The following is a 14270-nucleotide window of genomic DNA, read 5'->3' on the forward strand; positions in this document are numbered from 1 at the left end:
TTTAAATGTTAGCTGTGCATTTTAAAACTCACGTACTGCTCGCAATTGGTAGAAGGTACACCCGATTGCATGTAGAACTACATTTAACCGGTTTATTTTATACTTTTAACTTCTGGAAAATACATATTTACAAATTAAAAGCACCTTTTTTAATTTTAAACTACATATCTTGTTAAAGATGAAAAAAAATACGGATTTTTCATGAAATACCCCCGAATTTTGGCGTAATTCACCAAATGCCCCTCGACTTTCAGAAATTCACCAAATGCCCCTCACAAATGACTTAATACCCAAAATACCCTTACTAATAATGCGCCGTTAGTCCTCCGTTAACCTAATTTTCAAATTCACCAAATACCCCTATTTTAATACTTATTTCACCAAATACCCTTATTCAGAAACTTGATTCACCAAGTACCAATAACTTAAAATTACTCATTTTGATGCTCAACGACTAGTTTTTGTGTTTGAAAATTAGCCGTTGCTTATTGTTTGCTTATAAATACTCTTTTTCTGACGGTTTATTGTAGTTTTCCTATTATTTTGTTAATTTCATATCATTTTTGTCATGAGTTTTCTTTCAAAATCATCATCCACACCCAATGAGTCCACATATGTAAGAGTCCCAAATAAATTTTGTTATCATGGGAGAAAATTTGACATCCGAATATCTGATACAACACTTAATCTGAAGCTCCGGTACAACACTAAAACAGAAAACACTCCTAAAAACACCTCAAAACGTCGCAACTCTTCAAGAAAATAGCTACTTCTTTTGTACCTTATTCTTTATGTGACCAATTAATTATATTTACCACGCAATCGGAAGGTATTCCTTTTTCAATATGGGAAATATCTTTAACATATGCAAACAGATTAAAAATAAAGCTCTTATTAATTTTATTCTAACGCATATGTTCCAGCTACCTCGGCTTCTATTGCTTCCATGCCACATATTTAACGTTAACTCCCTTTTGTCTCCTGTCTCTACTGCCTCCAAACATCTTTCTTCAATCTCCTAACTTTCTCTCAACCTTACAGTCGAGGCATAAAGGTTTTCCCACTTTTCTTTTGAGCTAGGTCCTATTGACATGGTCAGATTTATGGACAAATGTCTATTTTTGGATTTGAGGGAACAAGAAAAAAAAATGAAACTAAGGTATGTTCCAAAGCTCATGAACCAGTGAAAAAACATGAATCTTGGCACAAAGATTTGCCTCCAAACTCAAGATTTTCACATCATGAATCCAAGTTGAAATCGAGGTTGTGATAAAAATGTATGTGTTATTGAACTTGATTTCTTAGTTTCTTTACCATTCGGACAATAAGAAAATTAAGGTGTTAGCTTTAGATTGATTACTTCAGCTTCACTTACATAAGATCCCTTTGAAAATGGGGTTTTTTGGCCTTTTGCTCAGCTAAAGTGCATTGTCTTTACTGGATGAGGCCTGAACTTATTGGATCATAATTGAAACTTACTGAGTGTTGTATCGGAGCCTCAGATGGAAATTTCCTCCCATAATATTAGAAATTGTTTGGGACTCTTACATATGTGGATTCATGGGTGTGGGTGATGATTTTGAAAGAAAACTCATGACAAAAATGATATGAAATTAACAAAACAATAGAAAAACTACAATAAATAGTCAGAAAAGGGGTTTTTATAAGCAAACAATAAGCAACGGCTAATTTTCAAACATAAAAACTAGCCGCTGAGCATCAAAATGGGTAATTTTAAGTTATGTGTATTTGGTGAATTAAGTTTCAGAATAGGGGTATTATATGAAATAAGTAATAAAATAGGGGTATTTGGAGAATTTAAAAATTAGGCTAACGGAGGACTAACGGCGCGTCATTAGTAAGGGTATTTTGGGTATTAAGTCATTTGTGAGGGGCATTTGGTGAATTTCTGAAAGTCGAGGGGCATTTGGTGAATTACGCCATAATTCGGGGGTATTTCATGAAAAATCCGAAAAAAATATATTGGAAGTAAAAGAAACAGAAGATATAAAAAAAAAAGTATTCTTCCGGGTGCATTCTAATTTGTTGTGTACGTCTCGCGGGCGTAAAAGGCTAGTTGACAAAAGAGACTGGTTAACAAAGAGGCGAGCGGAAGCGTCAGGCAAAAACAACCCAAGCAGCCGTGGTGCGGCAACTGAGAGTGAGCGAGGAGAGAGAAAATGGAGATGGAGTTGGAAGGAGGTAAGGCGAAGCCATTGACATACAAAATCAAAGCAATGTCTCGAGAAACTTCTACTCAGAAAGCCATCAATGTCCTTGACGCCGACCTCCGCAATTACTGGTCCACTGGTACCAATACCAAGGAGTGGATCTTACTCGAGCTCAGTGTATAAATTTTACCTCATTTGTACCATTTTCTTCTTGCTTTGCATTTATTTTGGGATTCATTCTTTTTGGTTGATTTTGTGCTGTTTTTGTTTAGGTATTTGTTGATTGTGTAATTAGTGATCCCAATTTGCTTCTGATTGAGTTGAATTTTGATTTATGGTTGGTATATAAGGGATTGAGTTAAGCTGTGTTAGAATTAATGACTGCTTATGACTTTGTGTACATAGTACGCTTTTTTTGTGGTTTGGGAAGGAGGAGTAATTGAGCAATTGTGTTAGCTCAATTCTGGTCTATTAATAAACGTGAGACTGGATGTTTTGTTTTTGGGCGGGGACGGTGGCGGGAGAGTACGGGGGATGGCATTAGAGGAAAGTTTATTGCCCACAGAACATGCTGAAAGCCCTTACATAGTCTCCCTAACGCGCTATGGAAATAAATGCAAGGATCTTTTTTATCAAAAATTGGAGGAGTTTCGGTGAAAAAGTCTGCGACGAGTCTGGTTGGGATTGTGCTCTCTGACAGCACTTTGAGTTCTTATGGTTTGCATTGGATTGGATATAATGAGTGGATTGACCAGTTGAGGGTATTTTCCTACATTTAATTTGGCATTGTTGGAACTTTTCACATGTTGAAAGTTTTTCAATTTTGTTTCCTGTTTTTATATTTTTCTGGTTGTTTCCGGTGGCTTTGTGGCTTATCACGACAGCGGAAAGGAGAGGAAGTAATGGAGCGAATCTAGCAATACCATGTTGCACATTAGTTCCTCGTACATAACTAACTTCCTAATCTGGCAATAGCATATTGCATATCTAGTTCCTCATGTATAACCAACATATTGCCATCAAGAATATGACCTTGGCAAAGGTTAGAGAAAAGACACTTGTCAATGAGCTTGGAGGGCTTGTATGTGTAGAAGCAACTATGCTTGAAACTAGAATTGCTTTAACCCTAAATCACAAATACCCTTTAAGATCTGATTGGGTGATTAGCACCCCTTTTATGTTGGTCAACACCAGACCCCTGATTTCTCTTGAAAGTTTGCTAACTTTGCTTCCCTTTCAATTGTTAACAAAACACAAGAATTGAAGGTTTAAATGCATTGAATACCTACTTGGTTGGTGGATTGGGGGGGGGGGGGGGGGGGGGGAGGGGTAGAGCCGTAGAGAAAGTGGCTATTGGGTGTTGTTATTGTAGAATACCAACCTCAGTAATTATATATTTGTTGTCATTGTTTAGAAACATTTATCTTCTGCATAATTCAAGAAGCCTTGTAGTTTATATTTTTTGTATTTTATCAACATGTTTGAAATTTTCTCTGTACTATGACCATAAACTATTCAGATTTTGTTTCAGGGTGTATGCTAAACTATGATGTTTTTCAATCAAGTTCATGTGTTCCATCTTATAAATTTTACCATTGTGTTTCAAGACGTGATGCTTTTTGTAATGTCCACAGGAACCGTGCCTATTATCTCAGATACGGATACACAACAAGTCTGTTCTGGAGTGGGAAGTTGCAGCAGGCTTGCGTTACAAGGTTATCAGCTTGAAGTAATAGATATTTTATTTGAATAAGTATATGTGGAACGTTCTGTTACTTGAATCCACTATGGACTTGATTAAGTAATTCTCTGTATGTATACCTTGTAGACTACAGCTTATATTAGAAGAGTGATAGCTTATATTAGAAGAGTGATAATCTAAGAGAACTGTAGAAATAAAAAAATCTTACATATGGAACCTTAACGTTTGTCCATGAATAAAGAGCAAGGAGTGGTTAAATAGTTCGATTTAGTGTTACATGTAATTCAGTGCAGTACTGCAGTGTTCTACATGGCTTAAACAAATACGGAGTTGTTGTTCAGTAGAGTGGTAGACTGTAGACATGTAATTGAGCATTCATTACCATTACCCCATTGCCTCAAAAAGGCTCCCGCAAGAAGCGGGGTAAGGTAGACATGTAATTGAGCACTTAGAAAAATTTATTGGCAACTTCTGTACAAAAGATCTGTTTTTAGATGCATTTTAAAACTAAGCACTTGTGTTGGAATTGAACGTTGACTTTTCACGTAGGCTCACAGCAAAAGGCCTCATTCTGTTGGAATCATCCTGTAGAAGAAACAAGTATATACTATGAGTTGATGACTTTTGCAGAATTTTGTCCCAATTTTATTTTATTTGTGTCCTTGTCTCTTCAGCTCAAATGGAATAATAGGTTCACACTGTTCACTAGTCTTTGACTTTTGGATTTTAATGGTTTTAATTAAAATGACGCTCTAAAATCCTCTGCTCCTTTAATGTTATGAAGTAGTAGATTGTTGTTTCTTATTGAAATAAGTGTCCAAGAAGTCTTTAGAATCGATAGGAATCAGTAGCAAATGTATCCTGGTAAATTCTCTACTGTGCATGTTCAATAAGATCATATGTGACATTACACCCAAAGGGAAAGGGGATAGTTCTTTTAATACTAAGGTTGAGTTTCAACTTTATGTTTGGACTCGTGTATTCAGATCATGGTTGATCTTGTGGTTATGACTTATGAGGAATACCTAGTTGAAGCTTGTCACTTGTGGCGTACACCGTTTTACTCATAATAAGATGCCACTATTTACATACGACTAGCTAACCTTCTTTTCTTGCTATGAAGCAGCCTGAGACATTTGTAAAGGTTCGTCCACGATGTGAAGCACCTCGACGAGACATGATTTATCCCATGAATTATACCCCATGTCGATATGTTCGGCTATCTTGTCTGAGAGGAAGTCCAATTGCCATCTTCTTCATCCAGGTAATCTTTGAGCATGAAGACTCCCTTTTATTTTATTTGTTAAATCTTTCGCCTTTTAGTTGGAGTTTTGTCCACTGCATAAGAGTTCAAATTGTGCATTCACCTGCATTTTCAATGTTCCTTTATTACTCTGCAACTTAGATCAGGATCGGCTAGTATAGATGATACTTGATCAATGCTGGGAGCATCTGATTGATAACGTGAAAAAAAGTGGAGCTCATCTTTCTGTGTGCATTAAAATTTGCAAACAACACTTGGAAATGATTGAAGTAACTTTGCTTTTTATAAAATTATGTCTATAGATATTGCTTGTGATAAAAGCTTGTTATTGCTATTTGTTTCTTCAGCTCATAACACTTTTGTTTAAGAGTTCGTATTTTGAATTGGTGGCCCGCTTCAAGTACCATAACATAGACCTTCTCAACTTTCAAGTTAGTAATTTGGAACACTAATAGGATGAAAGAGAAAGGAACTAAACACTCCATTACACTATGATGCGGAAACCTTTCAAAGCAAGTGTAACAGGTTCACAGTACAGGCTCTGTACTGCGAAGTTCGTGGACTTGAATTTTCCCCCCCTTTCTTTCAAGTCGTAAGAGTGATATGCATGAAGACCAAATAATAGGAATTTTATCCTTAAGATAAAACACTGGATAGACTATCTGCTCCATCACTCTTGAATCCAAAAGCACTCTTGAAAAAGATATAGAATCAATAATCTCAAGACAAAGAGACTTAAGAATAAAGGTTTGTGCATCACTCCCGAAACACGATAAATTTCACAAGTTAATAACTCAAATTCTCATAAATGAATAGTAATGGTGTTACAGTTACAACGGTCCCTTTGAGGGTTAATGGCTAACAACTTCCACTTAGTAAACCTACAACAACAATGTGTAAATTTCACCTATGACGACGACTAATGTAGTGTGAACACATTAATTTTATGAACTAAAACCTTCCTTTTTCATTTTTTTTTACTATGCATTTTAATCTATATTACGAAGAGTCTAAAATGCATTGAGTCTCTTGATCTACAAGTACCCACATGTCGAGCAACAAAGTTTGGCGGAAAAGAAAACCCTCCTATCAGTCCCCAAATATTACCCCCATACCGCCATTTTCTCTTTCCTCTACATCCCCTCCTTCCTTGGATGCATATCGTCGATGTCGCCATACCAAACACCGTGTGAAAGGTGCACAATCGACCCCCAAAACTCCGTCATTTACCCCGATTTCAGAAATATCCATAAAATTCAAGTATATTTTCGGGTAAGAAATTATAGAGAAATTTGAAGTTTTAGGAAATGAATTTTAATGGTGGGAGAAAGCTGGAATTGCAATTGTTGCCTCGTTGGTGATGTCGATATAGAACAAAGGGTCGGGGTTTGGAGGAGATAGAAGGGAGAAAGGTAAAGGGATACAATCAATTAATGCCATTTCTTGTCTTCATAAGGGCAACGTCTGCGTAAAATTTTCATTAAGTCAGTAAAGAGCTCCTCAAGAGTCAAGAAACTAGTTTGAGAAGCTATAGATTGATTCTGTTTCCAAGGGGTTTTAGAGGTGATTTGGGCTTCTAGAAAAGCTGAAACAGTTTTACAAAATAGCCCTGTTTGGCCAAGTTTCAGCTCCAAGAGCCTAGAAGCTGGCCCAGGAGCTAGGCCAAAGGGGTCTTTTTTTGGTCTAGAATCTAGATTTTTATCAAAGAGTTTCTGCAGAAAAGAACCGTTTTCTACTCCTTGAACAATTGTTTCCCTTCTGTCTCATTTCCCCTTCCACATGTATTTTGAGAGATGAAGATGTGAGACCATTTAGGTCTATAGCTGATTGGGTACTTGATGTAGCTTCTGAATACCATCTTCCTACTTCTTCTACCCTCTTTTGTCCAGTGTGGTAATGGGTAGGGGTTCACTCCGTAAAGAGTGGTAGGTATTGTCGATTATACTTGATAGAATTTTGAGATTCAGAGTGCCTTTAGTGACGTTGAAGTATTGAACATTCAAATATGTTCAAGGATCTCCAAATAATTTTCTAATTCCAGGAGGAATCTTAAAATTCTGTACTCAATGAGAGTTGGATGGAATGTTACGCTGCGATGAGGATGTGGTGTTTGATTTGGTAATATTTCTTTACGTTTGCAAGATTTTATCCCCCTAAGGGGCGTATAGTTGCCCTCTCTTCTTAGGTGCATTATCATGCTGGAATATGTTTTTTTTCAAAATTATTTTACAGCCAATTCCCAGTTCATTACTATTGGTGGCCATTATAGATGTATTCACCATGAGTTATCTTCATGAGGAAGCGAATATCTGTTCTCTACTTGTTCTTAATAATTAAATTGGATGATGCATGATGACGATTTGGTTGCTTTTGATTCTTTTGAAGTTTCCTTTGAAAGAGATTTTTTCAGTTGAGACCAGATAATTTCCTTGTGTGGTCATGTCCCGAGTCTCCAGACGCTTTTTCAAGACTTTATTGGTGTTGTATGTTTTTCAGTTGGTCGGGATTTCAGTGCCTGGTCTTGAACCTGAGTTTCAACCTGTGGTTAATTACCTTTTGCCACAAATTGCGACACATGAACAGGATTCTAATGACTTGCATCTTCAGGTGGTACATATTTCTCTATCATATACCATATACATTCTGTGCTCTGCGTTATCTTCCTTCTCCGTAATGGACTTCTAACATCTGGTAGCTTATAGTTGCTTTCAGAAATAACAGATCGGTTGCATGTATATCTTCCTCAACTTGAGGTATGATATCACTTTCTGCTCGGTGTCAGTGTTTGCTACTCATGGAGTCATCGTGTTAACATGTGATTCTGAGCTCATTTGGTTTCCCCTACCATTGTGCAGTCAGAACTTACCAAATACACTGATGATACAGAGACTAGCACTCGGTTTCTTGCTATGCTTGCTGGTCCATTTTACCCTATTCTTCAAATTGTCACCGAAAGGTAAGTTTTATTTATTCATTGATTATTTTAATCTTTTTTTTTTAAAAATTTTAGATCTTAAAGATGATTTCGATCCATAATTCATTAAGAACATGTACGGGTACATCTTGGTGATTACACTTTTATGAGTACTGTTATGCATTACCACCATTACATATTCTTGATCTTGCCTTGACTTGCTGAAAAATAAAGTTGTCACAGGATGTGACTTCGAATGCTGGGCACTGTAATCCGTCATACTGCCTGGACTTGCATTACAGCTATCTTTAGTTGGTTATGGATTTGTTTAGACGGGATAAAATCAGCTTTCACTTTTAAATGTTCTGGGAAAGCAGTAGTTAATATCGGGATGACACGGCATAGACTGTATCATCTGCTGATCACTTCTCTATCATACAGTGTTTTGGTAGATCTATCATACAGTGTTCTGGGAAAGCAGTAGTTAATATCGGGATGACACGGCATAGACTGTATCATCTGCTGATCACTTCTCTATCATACAGTGTTTTGGTAGATCTTTAACTGCATGCAAAAGAGCTAGTAAATCTTGTCTAAGGGCTAATTGTTGTTTTAAACAGATTTCTTTAGAACATTATGATATAGTACGGAGTACTTGTCAAAATCAGGGGTTGCATTTTAGAAAATTCTTTTTGTCAATTTTCAAAAGTAAAAGGTGATTTGTGTTGCAGAAAAAGCAATTTTCAGCTTTCAATTGTAAATTACATATTTATAAATGATTTGGAACTTGGAAGTATGGTGTTTCAAAATTTTCCTCACAAACTGAAGGTATTTGTCTTCTTGACCCCTCCGACTCCCCTCAGTTTACTCCATTCACTTTTATCTCATTCAACTCACATCTCCACCTGTCCTAGAGTCCCACTATACTAGCCACGATATCTGCACCACCACCACTGTCTCTCGTAAGTGGTAATGATTAGTGTCCACCAGCTAGTTATGTCAGGATTGGGTTGGAAGTCCCTCTGGTTTCCAAGCAACTACTATGAAGCTGTTTGATGACTAAAATTCCCCTAAACCCCGATCTATAAAACCATTCGGGACACCTCTTCATTTTTTATCATCTCTGCTGTTGTCAATTCTTCTCCTCATTCATTTCACGTTAGTTTCCATCTTGAGAGCACTATCTCTTGTTGCTCAAAGGGAAGGAAAGGATAGAGGGAGAAGAAGGGACTTTGGTTTTAGAACCGAATCCCGATAAAGGCCAGAAGTTGACCAACTATGGGAGCTTAGATGTTGCCTCAGAGTTCTGTGGTCAGTTAAATGGTTGGTAATGAAGATGGAGGGAGCTGGGAATTGAGGCTGTAATTTTGGAAGAGATAGAGGGGAGAAAAGTGGTAGGCTATTCTCAAAACTATGAGACAAATGTGAGCATTTGTGGGTTTTCGATGAGGCCATTAAGTGGAAATAGATAGTTAAGGGTGGAGGTTATAGTTGACTTTGAGGCGACGGGGGGAGAGATTTTGGAGCAATGGTGCAAGACTAATGCTGCCAGGCGTGCCAGCACATTATAATCCACACACACCTTGAACTGTGACGGGAGTACTTAAAGTTTTGAACTTTCACTACACATACAAAGTTTGAAAAATTGTGGAATCCTTTTTGGTTTCCTTGTCCCCACGGTTACTTGGTTTTTTACGGGCCTGGAGCCATGGATTGGGGAGAAACATATCTACGAGGGAGCTCCAACTCTACCCAGTACCCCCTCCCAAAATTATCTCAAATCCCCGTGGCAGGAACTTTATTGGAGCAAATTCACCTTCTTCAATTCACTTCCTCTTACTCCCACAATAAGTTATGGAAACAGTTAATGTGAACATTGAATACTAATCTCACCAACACACTTGGTTTTTAACGCGAAATGCTTTTGTGTTGGTGTTTAGAACTCTTTTACTTATCATACTGGTTTACTTGTAAGAACAGAAATACTTATAAAGCTACTGCTTGTTGTTGGTATATCTGGCAGTTAGTTGGGGGCTTTGTTTTCCATGTCATACCCTTTGGTCGATTTCTTTTTTATAATTAAATTAATTACTGTCTGATGATGCAATATCACTGCATGTATATCTCAGAGAAGCTGCGAGATGCTCGGCAAGTGGTGTAGAGTCTGAAGTTTCTAGAACTAATCAACCAGCGCCAGTTTTAACAGTTTCCTCTAATTTTGAGGTAGCTCGATATCTTTTCATATCCTTATACTGTCTCTGAAATTCTGAATCACTTATTTTCCATTACCCTCCTTTTCTTTTTCAAAAGTCTGACATTATTGAAGTAAGAGACGTGTCTCTCTAATCTTGTTGGGAAATCTGACAAAATTGGCTATTCATCGAATTGAGTTTTGAGTTTTTTTATAGTATTTGAGCTATTGAAGGTGATTGATGAGCTTATGTTGCAGTTACCTGCACCCAGCTTATATTTTTTTAACCTCATTTCACTTTTTTTCTTAGTTAATTTTGTCATCCTACTTTTCCATGTTTTCTGTCCTTAAATCTTTATGTTATTTTTCCAGCCAAGGAAATCACGCAGCATATCACCTTTTCCTTTACCAACTTCCCAGTCAATTGTATTTCGTCCAGATGCAATTTTCATGTTGCTGAGGAAAGCTTTTATAGATAATGATTTGGGAGCTGTATGCAAAGTGGTAATGCATTCTGTCTTCCTTGGTTATTTGTTGCATCCAATTCATTTATGTAGATGTGGAGATTGCCTTCTTCATCTCTTATATTTTGTCCTACCTGAGTTGAAGTTTTTTTCTATGTTACGAGTTTACAGTATAGACTGATCTCTCGAACTGATTTTTTTTCAGGCTTCAAAGATCCTCCATTACCTTGCAGAGACAACCTCAGCACAAGAAGAATCATCTTTTTCAACTAGAGAGACATCATCTCTGCTTGAAGAAGAACCAGGGTCAAAATCATATCATGTTGCTTTATCAGAATATTCGGAGTTGTTTGGGGACCAATTTCTCGTTCCAATGGTTGATTGGAATCCTAGTTATATAAGTGTCCTTGATATCGGGGCTGTAGAGGAAGGGATTTTGCATGTTTTATATGCTTGTGCTTCACAGGTGAGCTGATATCAGAAGTACAACACTACAACAACTATTTTAATCTTATTCTGTTGTATCTTAACTAAGTTCATCGACAGCCGTTGCTTTGCAGCAAGTTGGCAGAAAGTGCTACTGACTTTTGGTTGGCGTTACCTCTTATACAAGCACTGTTACCAGGTTAGCTGTCTTGTAAACTATTACCATATTATTACATTTATGATGATGGGTAAGTCAGCCAGCTCAATCTACAATGCTGAATGTTCCTTATCCGAGGAAACCTCTGTTAAGATAGAAATGTAGGGATTTTTTTTAGGTGGACAAGACACACTTAAACTATGGAGAATAATCAGGTGACATAAGAGAGTGATCAGATCTTGACAGTCCAATACATAGAGATCATGTAGATGCACCAGTTGCGATTAGAAGATGAACCAATGAGGTGTACTTAGAATGTTTTCAGAGCCTTTGTTCTGGTGGAAAAAGAGAAAGCAATACCGTGGAGTAGTGCTTTATTTCAAGTTTCAATTGTTTGAACAACCATATGTTCCCTATTTTTCTGAAAAAATATTATTTTGTTTATATCTGCAAGACCTTAATTCTCAAAGAAAGTCATCTAGGATGTTATTACAGAAAGGATTCTGTTTCTGTTTACAAATCTGAAATGTGGAAATTGCTTATTTAAGAAAACTGTCATTGGTTAAATTATTTGACCATGGAACAAAAACTCAACAGAACAGGCGCTTTGTAACGGTATTCCGATTGGCCGCTCAGAGAAACCCCGTTATATAATGGTGCGCTGGAAACCACCTCCTACTCGCCGCGACGGCTGTTCCATAACCGTTCCAATATTTAAACGGCAGAAAACTCTGGAAAAGTTTAAATTGGGACCAAACTTTAAACTAGATCAGCAATTGGAAAATAGCAAGACATCTACGAAGGTCAAGATGATAGGGATTCTGGTACCACTGGGTTTTACGGCCGAAAAACTGATCCCCGGCATGGTCTGGTGGTCGATCAGGTTGGAGAGAGAGAAAGTCTGGGAAGATGAAATGGTACCGAGTACACCGTACTTATTTTTGTTTGGGAAGAAATCATTAACTAGTGGAGAAAAAGGACTTTTGTTGTTACCATCTCCCACATAGCCATTAATTATATTAATTAGAAAAAAGAGAAAGCATTTACTTCAGTATTATCCCACATGGCCACGTGATGTTGCAGCACCCTTCCCCTTCCTTTCCCCTTTACGGAGTACTATTTACTCTGTACCTTTTTATTTACCTTTCTTGACTACCCTTTCCCATATTCTAAAACTTATTAAAGGAGTTATAATATATTAGTATTCCATATATTTTATTTATAATAGCTTTGGTCTTAATATGATATAGATGCCCAATGAGTGTAAAAGTACGACATATGTGATTTTATTTTAAATTCACGCCGCGAAATCCGCTATCCGTTGTATTTGACCGTTACAAGCTGTTTCTGTGACAACACGACCGCGTTTTCTTTTCCCATGGTGCATAGTTATTTTTGCGTATAACCTTAACTTTTGAGATGTTTGAGGTGCAGATTACTGCATAGCAAATAAGTATTTTGAGTTTCTAGCTCGAGTTAGGATTTTTTAAGGTTTCTCATTGAATTTATTAAGTGAATAAAATGATTTCCTTCTCATAATTAAACTTTTGGAATTTTGTAGCTCTTCGCCCAGCTAGTTGTCCACTCAGTGTTGATGATACTTTCTCGCAGTGGATGCAACCTTTTGTACAACAAGGCTTATCTAAGGTTACGTACTGTAGTCACTGCTGTAGTTGTAAATGGGTCTTTTAAATGTTCTCTCCCCTTTTCGTATGGGTTGGGAGGGAGTGGGGGATCTCGTTTTCTTTCCTCATAGCAGCATTTTTTTTGCAGATCGTATCAACATTGTCTTCATCGGCGTATCATCCACTTCTTCATGGTTGTGCTGGCTATTTGTCTTCTTTTTCACCTTCTCATGTGTGTATTTCCTGTCTCTGGCTCATATCTAGCGACAAACTGACAACTGCTCATTGCAGCATAAGCTTTAAAGCCTTTTGCATATTTTCTTGCACTTACAATTGGTACCACGTTTGTTAGGTGTTTTGAATTTTTGATTGTGTGAGCATTGTATTAGCTTTGGTGGCTAGTGTTTTCTTGTTTTTCCTATTGTTGTTAAACCAGATGTTTCTCTTCTATTTTGTGACTGACTTTACTTGAGTTGGTCCTTTTTGGCAGTGAGTGTTGGAGTTTTCTAATCAATGTCTTGGATTGGGAGGGTTTGGGTTTTATGTGGATTTGTGGAGGGGATGGACTTAAGGTTGCCTCAGATGATCATGTTTCTCTTGTTTCATTATAAGTTATATCTCTTTAATTTAATTGTCGGTTCAAGTGGTCTTGGGAAAATAAATAAATTTGTTTATTGTGACATTGGGATAAGATAAGGTGCTTAATTAGTTATAAGCCTGTACATTTTGGCGGATTTTCTTTTGGAATAGATCCCAAGTATATAATGTGGTTAGCTGAAGTGGTCTCTTGTTTTTCTATGTGTTTAATAGGCTTTACATGCAGAAATTGATTTAGTTTGATGCCTTGTACAGGCAAAAACTGCTGGTGTCTTGATTGACTTGTGCAGCAGCTCACTTGCACCTTGGATGCCTCGAATCATTGCCAAGGTTGGTTGGAGGATCTTTTAGTTCTTCATCACAACATATTTGGTTTTGTTGCATGCCATCTACTGGTTTGACTTTCGTTAAGAGGAGAATTGAAATCTTTTTCGCTCTTTCTGGTGCAGTTAGACTTGGCTGTGGAGCTTCTAGAAGATCTTTTGGGTGTTATTCAGGTATATAAATTGACGTTGTACTTGGCCTTTTTTATTCTATAATTTGACTTGTTTAATTTCTTTCTCTTGGAATTTTGATACATGACGTTACAACAGGGTGAACATCACTCCGTAGTACGTGTCCGTGCTGCCCTTAAATACCTTGTGCTGGCTTTATCTGGCTACATGGATGATGTACTGGCTGCATACAAGGTAATGTATGCCTCATGCGATATTTATTTACCATCAGTCTGCATATTTTTCCTTCAAATGTTCTCTGCAT

General features: G+C 37.2%; 1 protein-coding gene across 4 annotated transcripts in view; it reads left to right on the forward strand.

Annotated features, from left to right (window-relative positions):
* Positions 1-2038: 2038 nt before the first annotated feature.
* The window catches only part of LOC110790099 (uncharacterized), a 29028-nt gene continuing 16796 nt past the window's right edge, over positions 2039-14270 (forward strand). Inside the window, exons 1-15 of one of the 4 annotated variants that reach the window (XR_008928275.1) lie at positions 2039-2348; positions 3806-3886; positions 5000-5137; positions 7634-7744; positions 7840-7890; positions 7993-8093; positions 10181-10274; positions 10615-10746; positions 10912-11172; positions 11253-11331; positions 12851-12936; positions 13063-13146; positions 13767-13841; positions 13961-14008; positions 14105-14200. Coding sequence is in view for 3 of the 4 variants with exons in the window: in XM_021994848.2 (XP_021850540.2) it covers positions 2181-2348; positions 3806-3886; positions 5000-5137; positions 7634-7744; positions 7840-7890; positions 7993-8093; positions 10181-10274; positions 10615-10746; positions 10912-11172; positions 11253-11331; positions 12851-12936; positions 13063-13146; positions 13767-13841; positions 13961-14008; positions 14105-14200 (1605 nt within the window). In the remaining variant the exon portion in view is untranslated. Of the gene's footprint in view, positions 2349-3805; positions 3887-4999; positions 5138-7633; positions 7745-7839; positions 7891-7992; positions 8094-10180; positions 10275-10614; positions 10747-10911; positions 11173-11252; positions 11332-12850; positions 12937-13062; positions 13147-13766; positions 13842-13960; positions 14009-14104; positions 14201-14270 lie in introns of those variants that run through there. The other 3 variants (XM_021994848.2, XM_021994847.2, XM_021994849.2) reach the window with 3 other exon arrangements.

The sequence above is a fragment of the Spinacia oleracea genome, chromosome 2, assembly GCF_020520425.1.
Source record: "Spinacia oleracea cultivar Varoflay chromosome 2, BTI_SOV_V1, whole genome shotgun sequence".
In the NCBI taxonomy this organism is placed as follows: domain Eukaryota; kingdom Viridiplantae; phylum Streptophyta; class Magnoliopsida; order Caryophyllales; family Amaranthaceae; genus Spinacia; species Spinacia oleracea.